This window comes from Ochotona curzoniae, unplaced genomic scaffold (assembly GCF_017591425.1).
Source record: "Ochotona curzoniae isolate NIBS_2020 unplaced genomic scaffold, NIBS_Ocur_1.0 scaffold_2587, whole genome shotgun sequence".
Taxonomy (NCBI): domain Eukaryota; kingdom Metazoa; phylum Chordata; class Mammalia; order Lagomorpha; family Ochotonidae; genus Ochotona; species Ochotona curzoniae.
Genome location: NW_024467096.1, coordinates 3813885 through 3837475, shown reverse-complemented (window position 1 = coordinate 3837475; position 23591 = coordinate 3813885). Strand labels below are relative to the sequence as shown.

At 41.8% G+C, this 23591-nt stretch overlaps 1 protein-coding gene across 10 annotated transcripts in view; it reads right to left on the bottom strand.

The window, feature by feature from the left end:
• Positions 1 to 23591, bottom strand: part of KALRN (kalirin RhoGEF kinase) — a 660588-nt gene that overhangs the window by 327359 nt on the left and 309638 nt on the right. For all 10 annotated transcript variants that reach the window (XM_041002788.1, XM_041002790.1, XM_041002785.1 and 7 more), the window contains exon 10: positions 12582 to 12704. In XM_041002788.1, coding sequence (XP_040858722.1) covers positions 12582 to 12704 — 123 coding nt within the window. The remainder of the gene's footprint in view (positions 1 to 12581; positions 12705 to 23591) is intronic.

Here is a 23591-nt window from a genome sequence, read left to right as displayed (position 1 = left end):
GGATGAAAGACCTCTCTGTCTCTCCTCTCTGTGTAACTCTTTCAAGTAAGTAAATATACATTTCAAAAAATATAAGGGGAACTTTAAGAAAAGTTTAAGAACATACACAGAGGCATGGGATGGCCAGGAGGGCTCTACATCATGGAAAGCTTGGGAGAAGAGGTATTTAAAAACAAACAAACAAAAAACAAAACAAACAAACACAAAAAACAACAGTGAGTGGCTGACAGGGTCAGATGGTCCAGAAAGGTCAACTAAGATTTGTAAGTGCCCTTTGAATTTAGAAAAAAAAAGTCTTCTTGAAGGCTCCATAATTATCTTTTGGGGGGGTGGGTAGGAAATGAGGACAGAAGCCCAATGACAGGGTTCAAACAGCAACTAGAAGGTGAGGGCGTAGAACTGGCAATTATGACTTATGACTTTCCCTCAAGGACTTGGGGTATGACAGGAAGGAGAAAAAGATGAAGAGTTGAATCCAGAGACAGTATACTCAGGGGACTTTCATCTTTGTTTTTAAGATACAAAAGTCTTATGTTTACTCTTGGGAGAAAAAAAAAGTTGTTTGTACTGGGAAACTCCCCAGGACCAGAAGCACAGGATATTACAACATATTACACTTTAGCTTTGCTATTGAAAAAAGCAATTCATGGGTTAAAAGTTATACCTGATTTAAGCTGAAATTGGTTTCACTATCCTTTCCATTTTTATCTCTTCAGAGGAAGCTTTCAACAGATCACACCAACCACTCCTGCCTTCCATAAAACATGATTTACTCACAACTGAGTATATCCATTTACTGCAACTTCACCATCCTGACAGCTTTTAACAATCACAGCGTATTTTGTCAGTATTTTTCTGAAAATACATTTCCCCAAATTAGGCACAATATTTTCTATGTGATCTTAACAGCCAGGGCACAGAGAAATTCTTTCATCTCTGGTTCAGAGATTTTATTTTGGTTTGTATTTACTTAAATACCTTTAACATTCCTCTCTGTTCTAAGAATAATGTCTAAATCCTTGCATCTAAATGTCATGGTTCTTTAGAATTTAGACACACTGTATTCTTCTGAGCTTTTCTGCAAGGATTCACCTTCTATCATATAGAACCATTTGTTCTCATCAACTTAATTGATTTTACTTATAATGTCCTAAGATCTTAGGTTGTCAGGGAACTGGAGGTATCTTTTCTTTGCCATAATTTTGCTTACGCAAGAATTGAAATCATAATAAGGAGGTTTTAAAAACTTTATGAAGGATAGCCATTTGGTCTAGTGGTAAAAATATTGCATGCATCTCTACTTCCAAATCAAAGATGGACTCCCAATCAAACTGTTACATGTATCTTGACAATTGGATGCTGGACTGCACCGTTACCCATACCTACAATGTCAGGATGCTCTAAAACAGCAAAATGATAGACTTAGGACTGTTTATGAAGGACTATATTGTTGTGGTAATATGGGGGAAATCAGTGATGGGGCAAGGGGATTTGAGGAAGAGGTAAAGGAAATCCCAGAGCCTAAGGAACTGTATCATAAAATAATAACTTAAAAATGCCTAAACTGATTAGGACCTTCCACCTATATGGAAGCTTCAGCATGACCCAGGGTCACTCATTGTTGGCATTTGGATGACAGAGTAGGAGTTCTGAATGCCTGTCTTTCTCTTACTCTTAAATAATTTTGAAAAATATTGGTAAGTTCAAATGTTTGTAGAAATAGAATTAAAAATAACTTTGACTTATAAATCTGAAATCTAGAGCACAGTTTCTATAATTTGTATTTCCTAACAATGTTCTAAAGATCCTGGGCCCGACATGGTGGCCTAGCAGCTAAAGTCCTCACCTTGAACATGCTGGAATCCCATATGGGCACCAGTTCTGATACTGGCAGCTCTATTTCCTACCCAGTTCCCTGCTTGTGGCCTGGGAAAACAGTCGAGGAAGGCCAACGACTGTGTGGGAGACCTGGAGGAAGTTCCTGTCTCCTGGCTTTGGACTGGCGCAGCACAGGCCATTGTGATCCCTTGGGGAATGAATCATTGGACAGAAGATCTTCCCCTCTCTCTCCTCATCTGTATTTCTGACTTTGCAATAAAAATAAATAAAACTTAAAAAAAAAGAATGTTCTAAAGATCCCTCATATTAGAATAGCATTTTCTATTTCCTCCACCTGATAGATTAGGATCCTTTCCAATGTGATAGCTTTTTGTGTGTTTATTTTGCCTTCATATTATTTATCAATATTGTTTACTGACTAAAGTGTGTAGATTTATACAGAGATGTAAGACTTCCTGAAACGTACTGTCCCCTTCTGTTAGAACACCTTTATTTGAGGAGAATCAAGATGGCAGAAAAGAGTAAGGACACGTTTAAATGGATGGATAAACATTTAATCAGGATGAAGCAGAGAGGACACATTCCAGGAAATAGGAGAGGACAGAACAACAGCAGAGGCGAACCTGGAGACTGACACTGACAGACACAGGAAAGCAGCGGACACAACGGTGTGGTGTTGTAGTGACTGATACTTCAACAGTGTTCAGCTAACGGGTGACCTGAACTCCACCAGCAGCTGGAACTCCACCAGCAACCAGGTGGGAAGGGACTTTCACTGGGAGTTTGGGAGGTGAACCCAAAGAAGCTTCCATCCTGCTGGTCCGTTTGATTTGACCAGGAGCAGAGACAGAGCAGCAGATCCCAGACGGGCAGTGCGAGAACAGGGTAGATTTCAGAGCCCAGACAGCCCCATAAGCCGAATTGGGCACCATTTTGCATAAGGAGGCAAAGGCAAGGGAAAGGACTGAGCATATGCTGAGCTGGGAGTGAACTCATTTCTGACTCAGTGAACTGCAGCAACGTGGCATTCTATAGGTTCCACCCAAGACAGGTCTGGGTAGTCCTCAGATCTGATGGCCAGCAGATCAAGAACTCTAGTAGCAGTATGTCAGGCTCCATTTTGTACACTGTGGCAAATGCTTTAGGACTGCAGGGACAACAGTGTACTGAGCTCATGAGAACTCACTGAGTTCAGTGGATTGCATTGGTCCCACAGGAAAATAATACCGACTGTGGCATCATAAGGGTCAAAATAGGTCCATGTGGCACCCAGATCTAATGTCCAACAGGCTCCAGCAAGATTAGTGCCACCAACAACCTAGCTATATATAGGACACCTGGTGTCTCCCTAATCCAGGGACCTACTCCAACCAGAAGTGGGAGAAAGGTTGTACAGACAACAGTGCAGCCTCAGCACAGTATCAAAGGAGGTGGAGATTGGTGAGCCAGCAGTTGGGGCTACGGAGTTCTTGGTGGAAATCTAACATAAGAACCCAGACCTGCAAATTGCTGGAGGGAGTGGCACAATTGGTTGCAAGCAAAGTGTTGTGTACCAACTGCAATAAGTAAAATTGAACTGTAGACCTGTGGGTGACAGAGCTTAGAAACCTACCCCAAGGAGAAGACTCTGCTAACCAGAAGTACAATGACCAAGAGCAAATGAAGAGACAAAAGCACAATGAATATTACGAAAACTCCCCTGCAAAGGAGCAAAACCCTTTGCTAACCTCAGAGTTCACTGAGGAAGACATCGAGAAAATGGGGGACACAGAATTCATAAAACTCATTTTAAAGCTTCTGATCAACAATGAGAAGCACATACTAGAGTTTAAAGAATTTAAGGAAGCAATAAAGCAAATCAAGGCTGATAGATATTAAGAACACAGTAGAGCAAATTAAAAGTACAGAGGAGAGTCTCCAAAATAGAATGAAGCAAGCAAAACAAAGAATCTCAGAACTGGCAGATATTTCCTGCCATCAGGAGAAGCAAGCATAAAGCTGGAAGCAGAGCTGGATCAGGCCAAAAAAAGTATTCAAGAATTGAAAGGCACTATTAAGAGGCCAAATATAAGAGTTATGGGAGTTCCAGAAGGTACAGAAAGAGAAACTTGTTTTACAAATATATTTAATGAAATAATAAGGGAAAATTTCCCTAATCTGGAGAAAGAATTGGGAAACAAGATCCGGGAGGGGCACAGAACTTCCAACTGGCTTGATCAAAAGGGATCTTCACCAAGACACATCATCATCAAGCCCTCTTCAATCGAACATAAGGAAAAGATCCTCAAATGTGCTTATGAAAAAAATCAATTGATATATAAAGGAATGCGAATTAAACTCACAAGAGATCTCTCACAGGAAACTCTACAGGCAAGAGGAGAATGGAGTGACATATTCCAGATTCTAAAAGAAAAAATTGTTGGCCTAGGAGAACATATCCAGCAAAGCTTTCTTTTGTCTTTGAAAATGAAAGAAAATTCTTCCACAGCAAAGAAAAGTTAAAACAATTTGCCTCTTCCAAACCTACCCTACAAATGATCCTTCAAGATGTACTCTTGACAGAGAAGAGCACTAACACCCACCAAAACCAAAGGCAAATGGGAAGAACATCCCAGTAAAATGACAACAGAAGACTAAACCAATGAACAACCCATTGCTAAAATGACAGGATCAAAATACCACCCGTACATATTAACCCTGAATGTAAATGGCTTAAGCTCAATCAAACGTCATAGATTGGTAGACTGGATTAAAACACAAAACTCATCTATTTGTTGTCTAGAAGAGACACACTTCAACAAAAATCAGTGGAAACGATATCGCTTGGGATTTGATGTTTTTGGTTAGTTTCATCTCTTCAAAACACTTTGTTCTGATTAAATCATTCAATGACTCAGTGGCATCATTTTCTGCAAGAAAGATCTTGATTTTCATTTCTTCAGCTACACGTTAGTTAGTCTTTAGTTGCATGTCACTTAATTTCATGGTGTTGTTAATTTCTTTTTTCTTCCTGATGTTGATTTTGTTTTGTGGTTCTTCATTTAAGGGGATGTATAGTAGCTGTATGAAGGAGACTGTCATATCTAGTAAAATGTTATTTAACTTCATGGCATTGTAAATTTCTATTTTTCTTTCTATTGTTGATTTTGTACTATGACTTCTCATTTGATGTGTACAGTAGCTGTGAAATGGAGACTAACAATCAGATGTGAGGCTACAATGCAGTATACATTTCTACTTCCAGACAAGATGGACTTATAATGAAACTGTTTACTATATTTTGTCAATAGGATTCTGGACTCTCTGCCATTGTCCATGCCTGCAATGATCGACATATGACTGTGTATGAAGAACTATATGTTAGTAATAATAGAGAGGAATTAGGTGGGTGGGGGAATTGGGGCTGGTATACGGGAAATTCCAGGAGCCTATGGAACTGTATCATAAAATAATAATAATAATAATAATAATAATAATAACAACAATAATAATAATAAATGTAAAAAAGAACATCTTTATTTTATTTTGAAGATTTATTTATTTATTTGAAATAAAATAAGGAGGAGATGGTAAGGGAAGAGAGAGAGAAAGAGAATGAGAATCAGAATGATAGCGCTTCCCTGTTTTACTTCCCAGATGGTTGCAATGGCCAGGGTTGAGCCAAGCTGAAGTGAAGAGCCTGGAACTCTGAGTTTACCATATCAGTGGCAGGGCCCAAACACTTGGGCCATTTGTTGCTTTTCCCAGATCATTAGCAGGCAGCTGCATGGTAAGTGGAGCAACCAAGACATAAACTGGGAACCATACAGGATGCCAGGCAGGCTCCAGAACAACTCCTTTAAACAAAGAATCTTCTTCTGCTGTTTCCTTCTGGTGGGTTCAATAGCACAAGGTCATAGGCTATTTATGATTTTCACTTGTTATGTTCAAAGTTTACCTGTTACACATGCCTTTTGTTGGAGTATGGGAAAAGGAGAATATGAACATATTTTCCAATCTTAACCTTGCTGTCTGTTTGTTTTTAACTTAAAGTGTCTAAGAATGTTTTCTTCGAGCTGTGCTCCCTCTATGTCATCTGTGTGGTATTTGCTGTATCTGGTTTTGGTTTTACTGTGACAACGTTTCCCTTCAAAACTCTCTCAAATAGTTCAATGGGAATCAACTGGGTTTTCTGCCAAGGTACAGCCTTACCAATTTCTGTAAAATGTATTCTACCCTTTGCCAGACATCCACCATTCTAGCTCTGTAGGACAAACAGAAAACTTAGAAATATTCTCTACATCAGCAACCACTTATTCTCAAAGCTTCCTTCCTTTCCCATAATCACTGCTGTCCCATGCAACAAGTGACAAAACACACTTGAACTCTCAGCCTGTTACCTAAAACCATAGATATATGCATTTGAATATAACATCATATGATTAGGAATACAGTCCCAATTTATTTTAAAGGTGCCATCTGTTCCATGCAGGAGGCAGTAAAAGTGAGGGAGAACTCACAGCTTGTGGTAGGCTTTCTATAATATCTTAGATGTTGGCTCTTCTCCCTCAAACTTTTCCACATCAGGAATGCACAAAATAACCCTCAAAACCCCTGTTTGGGAGTTGTCAATGGCATGTAAATAGATTGTCTTTTTGGGAGTGGTCACAGGATACCTCATCCATCAGTTCATGCTAGTGACTTCTCCCCAGTGCTCCAAGGAGAGAACATGCTGAATTCCATCTCAGAAGACATGCCATGCAAGATCCAGAGTGCAGGGCTGTTCTTTATCTCCCTGCTGCTATACTCTCCTTCCACTTACCCACTTTATGATTAGTTTCTCTGCATTTTCCAGGCTTTCTTTCTCTACTACTTTTTTTCAACTGCCTAAGAACCTCTCATCCTTTGAAAAAGCTGAAGTGTGAAAGAGTATCTATTTCAGCTTTCCCACCTTTTCCCTTCTGCTTGCATTTGCAGCTGCTATAAATGGTCAACATCTCAGGCAAGAAGAGAAGGACAACTTAGCTCAAAAGTCATTCTATCCCCCACAAGGCAGGCATGTGGATTATATAACCAGAAGAAATGTTGATTTTTCCCTACTTTCACTAAAAATGTAAAGATTATCTCTCTTCTTCTATGGAATTTATCTGAGGACAAGGATATGCTTGATACATGTTTTTCATTTGATGGTGATATCCTCATGACAGAAATCATGAAATTCTTTAATTTTCCATTGTGACCAACAGAGATTCCACGGATGGAAATGAACTATGGCTACTGTCTAGCTCTGAAAATACAGGGTTCTCTTCTCTCTGAATTGTCTGGTCCATTTGTCTTTGGAACTGTGGTATGTTCATCTGCTAATTATGCTTCCAATATCTTTGGAGAATAAAGTCACTGATAGGTCCAATAAAATGCTTTCTTTCCATTTTCACCTACTCTGATCACAAGAATAAGAATGATCTTTTTTTTTTTTTAAGATTTATTTGTGTTTTATTGGGAAGGAGTTATATAGAGAAGAGGAGAGACAGAGAAGAAGATCTTCCATCCGATGGTTCACTCCAAGAGGCTGCAATGGCTGGAGCTGAGCCATTCTGAAGCCAGGAGCCAGGAGCTTCTTCTGGGTCTCTCATATGGGTGCAGGATCCCAAAGCCCTGGGCTGTCCTCCACTGCTTTCCTAGGCCACAAGCAGGGAGCTGGATGGGAAGTGGGGCTGCCAGGATTAGAACTGGCGCCCATATGGAAATCTGCCACATTCAAGGCGAGGACTTTAACCACTACAATATTGCGCTGGGCCCAGAATAATCATTTTTAATGTGTTCTGCGCAGGGCTCACATTCAGAAAGAACCAATCAGAGATTATGAAATGAAGTACTGAACTGTGTCTATGCTTTTGTATTTCTTTAAATTGTCTGCTCTTTCAAAAATGTTATACTAGTGCTATTTAATATGCCTAGCTACCTAAACATGATTTGGTGCATGCATTGAGACTTTAGATAATATATATTTGAATGTAAATGCTTGCTCTTTTTTTACTGATTTAGCTTACACAAAGTCTGGCATTTTAGATAATGAGGCCATAAAGCAGACCATTCACAGAGTAGGCACAGCCGCTGGTTAAACCACAGACACTTGAGTGCTCTTCTACCAAATAACAGTAAATATTTCAGGACAATTTAATGGCACTAGATTCTATTCCACCACCTGCATGGATGTGAAAACATCTATCCCCTGACAGCTACACTACCATGGGCAGTAACTCTGTCTTACACTTGTTATAGTCTCAATGACACTTAATATGTTAGAAAAGTATATAAAAGTGTTTATAAACCCTGTATTTTGGTGTGTTTATATGGCCAATTGAGTCAACTATATACCAGGACCAGGAGGCAATTCAGCAGTGTCCAGTCTTCTGTTTGATCATGCAACTTCAGTGGCTTCGATAAGAAAAGACCTCTGGTTCAGTCCTGCCTTTGGTGCTCAATAAGCACATCTTGGGGTCTCCAGAGTAAGACTGCAAGACTAGTGCTTTTCCCAGGGCAGCTCTGCTAGAAGGTAAGCTATTCAAACAGTGCCATCTGCAGGATGAGCTAAGGACTCACACTTAATTAACTTGCCTTTCACACTTTTGAAGAAATGGTTTCAAATGTGTTAATGTTACTAAACACAAATTTAAGTTAAATAACAGATAATGAGCTGTTCTAGGATTTTTCACATGTCATCTGTATCTAAATTTAATAGCTGTCTTAAATGTCTTTACCTAAAAGAATGACTAGTGAGATGATCACACAGGTACCCCACTATCCCAAGAATGGAGACCCACTTGGTCAGGGGCTTTATGCTACCAACACCCGTCTCCGGTGGGTGATCAGTTCTGCTGCTTGAGGGCACTCTCCTGCAAACAGGCAGGTTCCTGAAGCCGAGAGAGCTGGGATAGCATTCTCTGCTTCCATCAAGGTAGGTGTTTGATCCTGAATGCAGAGAACTGCTGCTCAGGACCCCCTTTCTCATAGCAGACTCAAGTCAAAAAAATCATTAAATGATGATGTCAAAAGAGGTCCCTTCACTGAATCAGGACCTTCTGTGATATTGCTCATAAGCAGCCCTCAGCCTCCTTCTGCACAACCCAGGTGGCTCTCCTGACCACTTCTCAACAATAGCCCCAACAAACAAGTTTCCATGCTTTGGCTGGCTATCATTGCTCAAACATCTCCCAATTTTTTGATTAAATACACTCTTATTCTCGCAGTATTGTCACGTAAGAAAGAGCAGAAGCAAAGGAGAGAGACAGAAGAGTCTTTTCCTGCCTGATCATGCCTTGTTCTTACCAACTGGGCATCGCATTGCACACAAAAGGCAGGTCGCAGGCAGGCTATTGCTGACACCACCAGCCTCCTTTCACTGTGGAAAGAGGCAGTTCTCCTATGTGGACAAAAAATTCTACAGTGTTGGGCAGTGCCACTGGACACTCCCCTCCCCAGATTCGGGTTGAGGGAACGAAACAGGATTAGTCCCCACATTGCAAGAATCTTTGCTGGAGGCCTCTGTACTGGGTGAAGCAATGGCCTCATGATCCCTAGCAAAAATGCTCCCTTTTTAGTCCACATCTGGTATTTTCCATTCCAGAGGAAACACTCCTAAAAACACCAATCGTTTTAAAGCCAGAAATCTTTTTCTCTCTCTAAAAAGACACAGTCTTATCAGAAAGCAGAAGCAGGGGAATATGGATTATATCACTGGATTATTTGTTGGCAGAGCCAGAGAAAAGTTGAAACAGATGTTATAGGGACAGCATTGGCAGCACCCCAACACTCCTATTCCTGGTCTTTGTTCTGCACTCTTCATGTACAAACTCTGAGAAATTAATGTTATACCCAGTTCCTACACCTCAATAAGGAGATATGGCATAGAATTGGAATAAGAATGTGAGTCTGAAGGGCTCAGCGGCTTGCACATGCCAGGATCCCAGATGGATACCAGTTCGTGTCCCAGCTGCTCCACTTCCCATTCAGCTCCCTGCTTGTGGCCTGGGAAAGAAGTATAGGAGGGCCCAAAGCCTTGGGACACTACACCCACATGGGAGGCCCAGAGGAAGCTTCTGGCTCCTGGCTTTGGATTGAATCAGCTTGCAGTCACTTAGGGAGAGAACCAGCAGATGGAAGATCTTTCTCTGTCTCTCCTTCTCTCTGTAAATCGGCCTTTCCAGTAAAAATAAATAAATCTTAGGAAAAAAAGATGTGAGTCTGGAGTATAGCAGATCTGAGGTTGAGTCCCAGCAGATCTCCTTGGCAAGCTAGATGACTTAGACATACTGAAGAACTTTCTGAGGTTTAAGGTTGTTTTCTATGATACAAGCCTTGTACCATTTATTATTCAGGCATGGCAAGGAACAAAACACCAGCTGGAACCATAAGCTTTTAACGATGTGTCCATTCTTTAATATGAACATAAGTTAATGTGTTTCTATGGCTAAATGAAAGGCATTGTTCCATCTGAATGGAATAGAAAAGGCAGAGGAGCAGTTGAGAAAAATAGGTTGTTTGGCCAAAATGCTTGCATGTTTTAACAACAGACAAAAACATTAGGTCCCTCATGAGCCTATGAGCAAGGTTAGTATTGCGTATGGGGTAATAACAAGAAAAGAGCTAGCAGGAACAAACTGGGTCAGGGATGCGGGTGGCCTTGTGGGTATCCTCCTAACTGAAGAAGTATGGAGCCACAGGCCAGTCCAGAGGCAGGAGCATCAAGGCAACAGATTGGCTCTTCTCTAAGAGATCAAACCAGGGACCACAACTCCCATTCTCCCATCAGACAGGAGATGCCTGCAGCCCTCTCCCATCCCCTGCCCCCTTGCTGATTGGAGAGGTCTCCAGGATGCCTGGCCACCTACATATGGTGGATTTGAGCCAAGTCTTGTATATTAGAGGGAATATCGGAACCGTTGTCTATACAATATGGAAAAGTCCAGCTCATGCTACAGAAAGTGCTCCTGTGGCTAAGAGACTTCCTTACTTTTCCTATTGTGGTAAAACACACATAATATACACCTAGCCATTTCAACTATTTTTAAGTGTACAACCAGGGACATTAGTTACACTCATACTGCTGTGAGGGCATCAGCAGCATCCACCTCCAGAACTCCTGATCTCACGAACCTGAACGTGTATTCATTACATGATAGCTGCCATTCCTCCTTCCCTATCCCCTAATAACCAGCATTCATTGTCTGTCTCTATACCATTTTGGCTACTTTTGGTATACTAGTTATTAAAAAATCAGTATTCATTCTTTTGTGACTGGCTTCCTTCACCTAGCACATCTTCAATGTTCATCCATGCCACACCCTGTATCAGAATTTCTCTACTTTTTAAAATGGAATAACATTGCATTGTATAGATATACCACATTTTGGTCATGCATCCATGGATCTTGAGATTACCTTTATTTTTGCATATGATGATTTATGCTGCTATTAAACACAGATACACAAACATCTGTTCAAGTCTTGTCCATTCTCTTGGGAATAAACCTAGAAGTGGCATTGCTGAATGTTACAGAATTCTGGTTTTAACTATTTGAGGAATCTTTTCACTGCTTTCCACAATGTCTATACTATGCTGAATTCCCAGCCCCACTGCTCTTGGGTCCCATAGGAGGCTTCCCTTACTCAACAGGTAGTGTCCCAATCAACCACATGCCCTGGGTCTGGGTCACTGCTAATGCTCTTTCTGACTCTGTAGTGCCTTTCATTTTTAGCACGTACTTGGAATTCCCCTAGAGATGTGGCAGTGCCCTACAGCTTTTCCTGTCCTCATTTGGCTTTTGACAGGTCCTTTCTTTTTGACTTGTCTGGGGCTGGTTGTCTCCTTGATGAGGTCTAGGATTGCCCAGTTACCTACATCGAGGTCTGCCTGGTCACCTATGGCCAACACTGTGACATGGCACTCGCACCTTTGTCATACAGATTCTCTCCCCTGTCTCATCCTTAAGAGTTTTTCTCATTGACTCCCATTAATAACACCTGACAAAACAACTGGATAGCATTATGTCATCTGGAAGATGAAGGTTTCTCAGAGTTTATTTGGAAAATTTCCCACAAGAGAAATACATAACTGAGTTTTAGCATAAACTTTTTTCAGGTGGAGGTTCTGAACAGAAACCTTCTATATTATTCTATCATTAGAGAAACAGGGTCCTCACCCAGCCTTTTTACACAGAGTCGAAAATGACACCCTTGTGGACTGGGAACACAGCTCCGCGGAAAGACTGACAGACCGAATATTGTGCAGATGCTACCAAGGCATCAGCTCTGGGATTATTCAACCCTGTGGGTACATGGCTGGTGAACAGGTACTGTCTCTTTTCTCCAGGTCCTAGTAAGCACACTGCACACATACACGCAGAGCTGGGGCTAATGTTTCAGCATTCAGCCTCTGGTTCTGACAACCATAAACAACAGCCCCTAGACAGATGCTAGTGTAAAGAGCCCCCCCCCACCAACGCCACCTTGTGGACAAGGCATTTTTTAATTATAATGACAGGATTTTGTTTGAAAACTATAAGCTTGGGAATCTGTGTTATCTAGTTATCCAAGAGAAGATAAATGTCGCCCTGCATTGTATATGAACACAGCCTAGCAGTCAGAGGTTATCAATCCAACATGCCATGGCCATTAACACACACTCCTCTCTCAGCTTCTCTCTCTCTCTCACACACATACACACACACTCACACACGTGCACACTCATATGTAGTACCTCACCTGAGCCACCTCTTCAAAGTCATCATGCCTCTTCTGCAGGGCTCGGGCTCGATGCAAGGACTTCCCAACCCCGGTGTGCTTGCTCAGAAAGGCCTCTCCATGGTTTTCAATCCAGTCCAGCACCTGGTAAGTGAAGGAAGAAATAATGACTTCCTGCCAGAAGGAAAGACACATAACATGTGCAACTGTAAGCTTTCTATCTCTGCCCTCTGCTGCAATCATGGAGCAGCAGCCCAGGAAGAAATGTGAAACCTACAGTGAACACAAGGAATTTCATCTTTGCCACTGGCACTATTAAAGTCCCACCTTAACTAAACCCAAATTATCCTCTTGAACCTCCAGCATAACCTCACAGTACCTTTCTGGTTTTCCTTGTCTTAATCAGTTCACTATTTTAAACAAGCTACACAGACCTTCATTCTCACTTCACTACCCCCACTCTAACAACACAAAGTCAGATGTGACAAGGAAATTGGTTAGTGGTTAAGCCGGGTCATCCGACAGCCCTTACCACTCATCCTTCACTGCGAAAATGCTCAAGTAGGGGTGACCAGCCATGGCAACCCTGCCTCATTGTGCTGGAACTCCCTGCCTCTCCTTGAAAGTAAAGCTCAGAATTGAGTCCCTGGTTAGCTAGCCCATTACTGGTGCGATAGCCAGGTCTGGCTTCTTTCTACTTGTTCCTTCAGCCAGCAACAACCAACCAGCCAGCCAAAGGTCTTTCCATCTATGATTCCCTTGGGAAGCACTGGAAACTCCATGTTCTTCCAGGTTTCATACCTAGTGAATAAACTGAAGCCATTTTTCCTGGAAGTTTAGAGAAGTTGGGGCAGAAGTGGGTGGAGCAGGAGAGGGATGAGTGAAGAATGCTGACAAAATGAGCAGGGTTGTTTTTTTTGAAGGCCACTTGGGAAAGGAAGTGGTAGATGTCCCTTAGTATAAGTCTCAAAATGCAGGGAGGACCAAAACCTTTAACATCCACTTTGTATTCTTAAACACAGCCTCCCAAAAACGAATGTATCAGGCCCGGCACGGTGGCGCAGTGGTTAAGGTCCTCGCCTTGCACGCCCAGGATCCCATAAGGGTGCCGGTTCTATCCCAGCAGCCCCGCTTCCCTTCCAGCTCCCTGCCTGTGGCCCGGGAAAGCAGTCAAGGATGGCCCAAAGCTTTGGGACCCTGCACCGGAGCAGGAGACCCGGAAGAGGCTCCTGGCTTCGGATTGGCATAGTATCGGCTGTTGCGCTCACTTGGGAAGTGAATCATCGGACGGAAGATTTTCCTCTCTGTCTCTCCTCTCTGTATATCTGCCTTTCCAATAAAAAAATAATAAAAATAAATCTTAAAAAAAAAAAGAATGTATCTGAGTGGGAAGGGAAGTGCATCCCTCAATGTCTGAAGAACTGGCTGTCCATAAACCAGTAGTCACAATGACATCAGAATTATAGTATGAACAGCCCTGTTACAGATCCTGCTAACATTCAACTGAGCCTGCTCTACTCCTGCTATACTAACTGCAAACTAAACATTTGATTAATAATGTCCTAGCCTCCTCAGAATCCAAAAGCATGTTTAGGAAAATGAATTAAAGAAGTGAGGTTTGATTAAAACGATGTTTTAATGTTTTAATGTATCCCATTTCTTCTCACAGGATTGCCCTCTGGTAAGCAGAGGCAGAGAAACTTCATCATCCACAGATGGCAGGCATGAAAGTGCTCACTCTAGGAAATCCAGCCCTATAGGAAGTGGTCTCACTTCCTGAAACATCTGCAATGTTCGAAGTGCAGACATTTCCAGAGCCTTTAGTGAAGGTATCACAAAGTACACACACACACACACGTACATACACACACACACACACACACACACACACACACACACACACACACACACACACACACACACACACACACAGAGGTTGAAGAAACATCCACTTAGCACAAATGGGAAAGGCTGGGTGGGTACTTGCCCATTACAATGAACAAAATAAGTTTTCTCTTTAAAAACCTTTATCTAAGTATAGCACATGTGGTTTTTAAACACTATATATAACATTCTGGGTATATGTATTATATATATTTGGGAAAAAACATTTATGAAAAGAAATTTCAATTAAGATTAGAAGTTTACCTTTTGCAAACCCTGAAATGTGGCAAAAACTCAAAATGTTCCTTCCTTAGAAAAGCTTGTATGTTTCTAGGATTACTTAAGATGAAATTTCAACTATAATCAAGAGAATGTATTTTGGCTTACCACAAGTACACCTTAGTGTTTTTTTATTCATATTTTTTATTCATAAAAAATAATTATGAGCATGGAAGATCACAAAGTTTTGGTCACAAAGTTTCCAATACATTGTGTACCAAACATAGTGGAGTCTTCGAATTTTTATGCTTAACATTTTTTTAATCTTTTTGAGAATGAACTGAGATTTCTTTTAAACATTATTCATGTATTTGAGAGGCAGGAAGAAAGAGATATCAATCTCTTAACAACTGGTTTACTCCCTGAATGTCTGAAACAGCTGGCAGTGAAAAACTCATCATTCTGGTCTTTCACAGGGATGGTAGTGAGCCAACTAGCCAAGCCATCACTACCGCCTCCCAAGATGCGTTAACAGGAAGCTGGAGCCAGAAGAGGGAATCTGAGTGGAACCCAGATGTGGGCATCCTAACTAACATTTTCCCCACTAGGTCAAATGGTTACTTATGAACTGAGATTTTGAGACACTATTCTATGGACCCAGAGAAAGCTCCTGGCTTCTGGCTTTGGATCGGCTCAGCTTTGGCCATTGTGGCCAAAACAGTGGACAGAAGATCTTTCTCCCTTTGTATATCTGCTTTTCCAATAAAAATAAGAACAAATCTTTAAAAAAAATAAATTAAAAAAAATAAGAGTGTGCTTTATAGTCTTTCACAAGTACTTTGGAATTTATGACTTTTTAATATTATAGGATTTTGTTATTATTCAGTTTCAATCAATTGTGACCTGCTTGTCTTGCAATGTTTTCATTAATTTTATTTCATTTTTACTAATAGATTTAAGAAAATCAGTTACACCAAGGCATATTAGTTAAAGAAGAATATGTTCATCTGGTAGTTCCTACATGGTTTTTTACTCCCTGCAGGTGATACTAGCACTTTTAACACTATCTGAAAAGCACTTTGCTTCCTCTTTGTTTGCTTTCTTGAAAATTTCAATTCATCTTCATTTAGCAACAGTTTACCCAATTAGCTATGCCTTTACCTTCACAAACCTATTTATTTCATATAAATTGGTTTAAATACAACTGTGCTTGTTTTGTGAAGTTATGTTGCCAATGTTTAGTGCAGCCAGTGCCAGCAGAGTTGAAGTTGTGAAGAGAACATGTGCAGCCTCCAATAGGATTCAGGGACTGTGTGGAAATCAATTTAACAAATAAGAGTAGAAAATAGTTTAAAAAGTGAGCAAATCTTATTCGGTAATAAAAAAAAAAAAGCCTGAAAAAGCAACCGAGGAGAGAGCAGTGACATCAGTTCCTGAAGTATTGCTGCAATGTTAAGTCCTGATGACTGTGTGCCGGATGGCCTTGCTGCCTGAGGCACACATGTAGTCTGCCTCCTCTCTTGTCCTGGTTTCCAGGTCCTCCAACCAGCAACCCAGCTTCCCAGAAAGACAAGCACAGCAAGAAATGAACTTCAGACCTGACACACCATCAAATCACGTGCAGCGTTGGAATTCTGGGTCCACCTGTGAGTTTCTGGCGAGCAGGTTAATATGGGTCAGAATCTAGAATCTGAGCTGCAGAAAAAAGTTTCTAAACAAATGCTGGGCCTGCATAAGTATAAGTCCTCATCAAAGAACTCCTTGTAGTGTTTTCCTGTTTAGTTTCTTTCCTCTACAAGATTATACTTAAAATACTCAACTACCAACTATGGTCAGAGTAGCACAGGATGATAGTGATTTCTGCCTCCTAATGGTTTTGAGGTGGTATGTAAGTATTTCCAGCAGTGGAGCTCTTGTCATTTTGTTTTCATCTGAGGCAGCCTCAGAGAGCAAAGAAGCATGTGTGGAATGTAAACATTCACATACTCATATATGTATTTATTTTTGATTGGAAACTCAGATTTACAGAGAGAAGGGGAGACAGAGAAAGATCTTCTGTTTGCTGATTCATTCCCCCAGTGTCTACAACAGCCAGAACTGAGTTATTCTGAAGCCAGGAGCCAGGAGTTTCTTCCAGATCTTCCACATGGTACAAAGTCCCAAGGCTTTGGACTGTCTTCAACTGCTTTCCCAGTCCACAAGCAGGGGGCTGGATGGGAAGTGAGCACGCTGAACACGAACTGGTGTCCATATGGGTTCCCAGTGTGTGCCAGGCAAGGACTTTAGCCACTTGGCTACTGCACCAAGCCGGACATATTCATATATTTATTTATATATTCATATATTTATTTATTTATATTTATTTATTTATTTATTGTCTCTGAGTGTCATTCAGCAGTATAGCCCATGGGGTGGGGTGTAGCAGTAAATAGGCATGTGAGGCCTTAGTCTATGGGGGTAATAAGCACTAGTTATCCAATCAACTGATTCATCATTAATTGCAAAAGGAAAAGTGAAGTCTAGTTGAGATCTGAGGGACAGTAGGTACAAAAAACCTTCACATGGCCAGAGTAGAATATAAGTAGGAAATTGGCCTGTGGAAGGCAGAACCATGTTCCATGTGAGCCCTTGTGTACAAATGAAGGATTCTGGCATCCCTCCTAAGAGGCTTGCAAGGGAGAGAAAGACTTCATCAAATCCATATTTAACACATAGTACTTTGACAGCTTTTAGAGAATCAATGAGGAAAGTTAGCCTAGAGTTGGCCAAAAGGAGACTGCAGAAATTCGAACAGGTGATGTTGGCTCAGACAAGGCCAGTGTCAGTGTCCCTGGGGAGACATACTGGGGAAAAGACTGTCAGGATTTGGTGCTGGGCATGTGGCGAGGCCGATGCCCAGACACATGGCTCGAATAACTGGGCAGGAAGTAGAACTCATTGCTGGTACACAAGCAAATGAACCACGAGAAGTGTCAGAGATGACAGGTTTTCCTTAAGCTTTCTCTCTTTTCATACTCATGCTCTGGTTTTCATAAATGACAGTTGTGCCCCTGCACTTGGATGGGAAGTCACATTCAATGATAGCAGTCAATCGGATCCTAGCAAGATGTGCTTTTTGTTTCACAAAAGTAATTTATACACTGAGGCTTAAAAATAACCACGAATTCTTAATCTGGCTGTGTCCTAATAGCAGAAAAAATAAGGAACAACAAATCCTCTGAGAAGGGCAAAGGTCACTTATAATTGGAACTCACCCATGCATACTGAAAAAGGTCTCTTGGGGTACAGTTTCTAAGCAGCCATCGTCCCAGTGCCAAGTCCTTTCAACCCCATCCCAGAGGTGTTTCCACCTCAGCCCTTGACCATTGAAAATCAGCTTCTCACCTTGCGAGTTCTCTGTTTCCCTTCATGTAACCTATCCATACCTCTTTCTTCCCTGTATGCACTTCCAAGGTTACCTCCCATTTATCCTGTAAGCTATGAGAATCCTGGATTATTTCCTAACTCATCCAGGTTGGGATGAATATCATTCTTCTCTGATTCTGTAACAACCAACAATGACTGTGCACAGTCCCGTCTTTCCCATTGGACCCTAAATCCTTGTAAGCCCAGGACTTTGCATGGTACTCAGAAAAGCCTTTGCTTCACACAAGTTTAATTGAACAGAATTCAAACTGATTCTCCCCTCACCATCAATCTGCATTCAGATTTTTGTCTGCGTGTCTCCACCCTCTCACTGGCTCACCTGGAAGGCAGCTAGTTCTTAGGAGAGATGAGGCTAAAGTTTTCACCACTGCATCCTGAGACCATGCTGAAGACTTGGCCACACCTTCAAGTGGTGCCATAAGCATTGCCCACCTATTTTCTAACTGGCAAAGAGACTACCAACGGAGAACATCTTCCCTGTAGGTTCCCGTCCAACAAGGAGGGGTCAGGGAAGGTTTAAAACCCCAAGACCCTTCCAAAAACCTTTTTGGTGTCTCTCTCTCTCCTTTTAAGAGGCACCCACCTCCCGGCTTTCTCTTGGGAGGTGCTTTTGCCTTCCCTCTTGTTTCCCTGTTCACCTGGTCCCTTCACAAATAAAATTTTCTGTCTGCAACTGGCTCCTGGCTTTTTGTTTCTATAATAAGCTGAGGAAAGAACCCACCCAGCTATCTGAAGAACTCTTGTGTGAGTCTCATGTGAGACTTCTGACCTCTTCCTATGGGGACACAGTGTCCTCTCCCATGAAGAAAGGGACCTCATCTTGCTCTGCCTTGGGGAGCATCAGCTCAGCTCAGCCTGGACTCCTGCTGCTATAGCAGGCAAGACACTCTTGTGGACACAGGCTATGAAAATCTTGCCTTCTTCCTCCTGCTCTGACTTTGAACAGCCTTTTCCCAAGAAGGATGCTCCCATCCTGAACCAGTTTGGGAAGTCAATCTAACAGTCATTATGCATAATTTCTTAATCACCCCCTTTCTTCCTCATCTAATTGTGTTTATTCCAACCAGCATACAATCAAGATGGAATGCTTTCAGGGAAGGAGATAGTCCTTCCTAGCTGCCAAGAAGAAGGGGGAAAGTCCTTATGAATAGAACTATTGAGAAGCTCTGAATAGCAGCTGTGAACCCATCTGAGTTCATAGGAGACTAGACTGGGGTCTTAAGGATTTTGCAGGTTCCATTCCACAAGCCTGGAGTCTCAACCACAGCCCACGGCTCCTTCTAACCCCCTTTATTTGCACATTTCCAGCTACTGCTATGTGAAACATCACCTATTTGCTATCTCTACCTTCTGAATGTAAGCTCCATGTGACCAGAGTCTTTGTTTCATTCACTGCTGTGTTCCCAAATAGCATTTGTTGAATGAAAGAGTGAACAAGTGCACAAGCCCAAAAAATTTGACTTGGGAACTTTCTATGCCATACATGCTCCACCCCCCACCAAAAATACAACAAAAACAAACAAGCACACTCATGAAAAGCAATGGAAATTGTAAATAAACACAGAATCAAAATCTTTGTCTTCAGACTCCCTTATCAGGTTCTTTTTAAAAATCTTGATGAAAATAGGCTATTAATTTGTGTCATAATTTGACTCATCAAGACATGTGATGTTTTAAGTAAACCAAACTTCTCCTTCTCCTATCCTACCTCCTGGCACTCAGGGCTCCACTCCTCCATTAGAAAGTCATTACTCTGAGGCCGATGGATGAGTGTTTATGTGCCATCCAGTGCCTGTAACACATTTGCTGTTAAGACTCAAGTACATGCGATGTATGAGAGTGCCCAGAAGAGTCCATGAAATCGTTATTTTTGTCTCTCCACACAGAACACAGAGCATTGGTTCTGCAGAGAACAGTCAGTGCCACCCACCTCCTGGTGACTACTTAAGAGCACGCAGGCACCATTTGAAATGTCCAGTGACCATCAACTTATTTTCTGTTCCTTCCTCAGAACGAGTACAATCAAAATAAACGTCTTGCTATGGCAGAAGAAGCCAGAAAATCTTGCTGAGAGAGTTGAGCTAAAAGTCATTAGCAGGTGTACAGATTCTCTTTCTGTCAGAGTGGCAGTGTTTCCTCTTGGCACACCCATGACTAAGCAGATGCTCCTGATAGTCCCAAAGACCCAGAGTCTAAGTTGATGCTATTCTGAGGCTCTTCCCACCATAGTAGGGACTACATACAGTAAGAGGCAAGGCTCTAGCTAATTCTCTAACCCTACAGAGGCTAAAGAACACATGGTAAGTTGTAGAACTTAGAGCCTTCAATTCCAGCTTCCTAATGTAGGAAGAGGGGTGGAATGCTACCTCAAAGATGAAGGACACCAAAGAGACAGATGGGACTGTCTCTTTAGCTTCACTGAAGTCAGCAAGCCAATCTAATAAGCTGCAGTCTCCCTCTACGCTCTCCCTACTTAGCTGAGCCTCAACCCTACAATCTTTCCAGGCATTCACTCTGCACAAAGAATCAACTATTACCCATTTGAAAACATTTATGTGATTAGATTATCATCATGAAAAAAATTTAATTGAGAACATTAAAACTGTTAATACCACTGTGGGCAAACATTATCCAAGATACATGCATGCCATAAAGAACAAATCTACAATGGTGAGTTAATATCATTAGGTCTGTGAAAAATTTAGAATTGACAGTGTCTGCTTCAGGGAAATTTGCTTTAGATATAAATAATTGTAGAGGTCAGCTTTTAAAAAAAGATTTATTTCTTTTTACTGGAGATGAAAATTTTTAGAGAGAAGGAGAGACAAAGATGTTCTGTCTGCTGGTTCGCTCTCCCAGTGGCTGTAATGCCTAGAGTTGAGCTGATCCGAAGCTTAGACCCAGGAGTTTCTTTCAGGTCTCCCACATGGGTGCAGGGTCCCAAGGCTCTGGGCTGTCTCAACGTTCCCAGGCCACAAGCAGGGAGAAGGTAGGACTTGAACTGGCACCCATATGGTCTCCTAGCACTTGTAAGGCAAGGACTTAGCCACGAGTCTAGGTCAGTTTTGGAGTAGTGGGACATAAGGAAAACAGTGTTTGGTTATGACTCTCTGTGGCTTTTATTGGAAGGTAGATTGAAGATCCATCACAGTTGTCTTTGGCCAAATGATGCTAAGGAAGTCTTAGATTAGTTGAGACCAAGTGATCTATTAGAACTCATTGATCAGGGATATTTTAGCACAAAAATATAAGCCCCTGAAAGCCAGGAGTTGTGTGTTTTATTTCCATTGCTCAGTCTAATGCCCATGGAATAACAGCAAACCCTAGAGCATGGACCTTCAAGCTAGGTGGACTCTGGCTTGACTTCCCGATCAGCCACCAGCTTTGTGACCTTCAGCAAGTTAATCTAATTTTTCTAAACCTCAATTTCCTTTTCAGAAAAATGGGGCCTGAGCTATCAGCTGTTTCATCCTGTTGGAAGATTAAATAAGATAAGGGAAAGGATTAGATGCTCAACCACATTTACTCTTAAAGATGTTAAATCCCATGAACATCATCATTTTTAGAGACACATTTGCTTCAAGTAATGGAGTCTCAAGGTTGGTACTAACCACCCTTCTGATGTCTAAATCCCCTTTCTAATGAACCCACCAAGTAACCAGTCTGTTTGCAATTTCAACAATGATTCTCACCCTGGGCCTTCCCTAATGCAAGTGAGTGCTGAGTATGCCCCAAGTGTTTTTTCTCTGAGGCTTTAATCCTTCTTTTGTATGGAAAGACACAGTCTCCAGACACATTCTCATTATTCTGGTCACTTTTTTTTTTAGAATCAGTCATTCAGAGATCAACTTGAAGTACTCACTTTTGATTATACAAAGCTGTCAACTGGATTATACAATGACCAAACTGGTTTAGTATGATTAAAGGAGTAGAGTCAGCACTGCTAGTAAAAGATTGATTACCTGGAGTGAACAACAACAACAAAAATCACTCCTAAATCCCTTTCAGACATTCTTTGGCAAGCAAGGGCTGACAGGGTCAAAGCTGTAATTTTCCTCACAAGGCCCCAGAAAAAAGATGGAAGATGAGATTCACTTAAAATTAACATTAATTATCATCAATTCATAATGGAAACTCACAAAGCCCAAAAAATCCTGCCATCATGCTGTTTCCCTGTCTGGACTACTTAAAAGCAAGGTAGAATTTTGAAGAGAAGACATGGAAGCTTCAAACACTTTACTGCTCCACTCATGCTTTCTAGCTCACAGCCATCCCCTTCCAGCCTCAACTCCCACCACCATCACCAGCAGCAGGAGCAAGCATATCCTAGACATCATCTTCCTTGTGCGCCACCCACAACTGAGCTCTCTGCTCTGACCTCCTCTTCAGGACCCCCCAAACCCACCTGTGCTCCCTGGACCAGCCCAAATGCCACACCCACCAGAGGGAATGCTGTGTGCTCTTAATTCCTCTAGCTCATTGCTGTTTTGCTGCTTTGGCTCTGAACCCAGCCACAAGGGCATCCTTAGGTGCACATGTCTGCTCTTAGGGGCAAAGGCATTTATACTCCTCACACAGTATTTTGCCTGCAGTAAGCACTCTGAAATACTTTAATGATTTATTGTGGCAAAAATCTGATGGCATCAGGGAGTCAAGAAGAGGATGGCCTGCAGGGGGCTTCTCTGTTTAAGATAAAATAGAATGTAAGATGTATCTCCTAGAAAAAGCTGGAACCTTGTTCTTCTGATCATGATCTGGTCCATCTGGACCTAGAATTAACTCTTACATAAATGGGAAGTCAGAGGAGTTGGAGGGGAAACAATAAAAAGTTGAGGCCACCTGATGGTGTTGGGTTGGTTTTGTATGTCTGGCTTTTGCTAAGTACTGTCCTACACTTAACTGGAAATACACTAGTGTTGAAAATTACTGCAGTAGTACGGCAGGTGTTTCCTATCAGGTGTGTGCCTTTCTTCAAATTAACGAACCCCAATGTCGGTTTTATCCTGAAGCTTTATTGCTATTGTCCCTTAGCGCAGTGGAAAACACAAAGATTTCTGGTTAGGACAGAAGGCAAGTATAGAGTCGATGACAGGCCACAGCTCTGGCTACAGAGGTGCAGATGGAATCTGTCACTGGCGTCCATCTTTGGTTCACATCTTTTTGCTTTTCTATGGCTTGGGCCCTTAAAGTGTAAAAGATTCACACTTGGGAAAAAATCTCCCTCTCCCCCTGAAATAGCAATGGAACAAGGAATCAGACAGGCAAAGGCTGGCTTGCTGTCCCTTCCCAACAGGGGTTGCTGTCTTTTTCTCATCTGGCTCTGCCTGCTCCTCCATGCTTTGGGGTGGAACGTGCTAGTCCCTGTTTCCTTAGTTCCTCTCTCATGTACTCTTTCCAAGAGAGCCAGCTTCTGGTCCTAGCACTGCCATCAGCCAGCTGTGCAGTCATGGCAGAGTTACTTTCTGTCTCTGACCTTGGACCAGATGTTCTTTCCAGGACCTT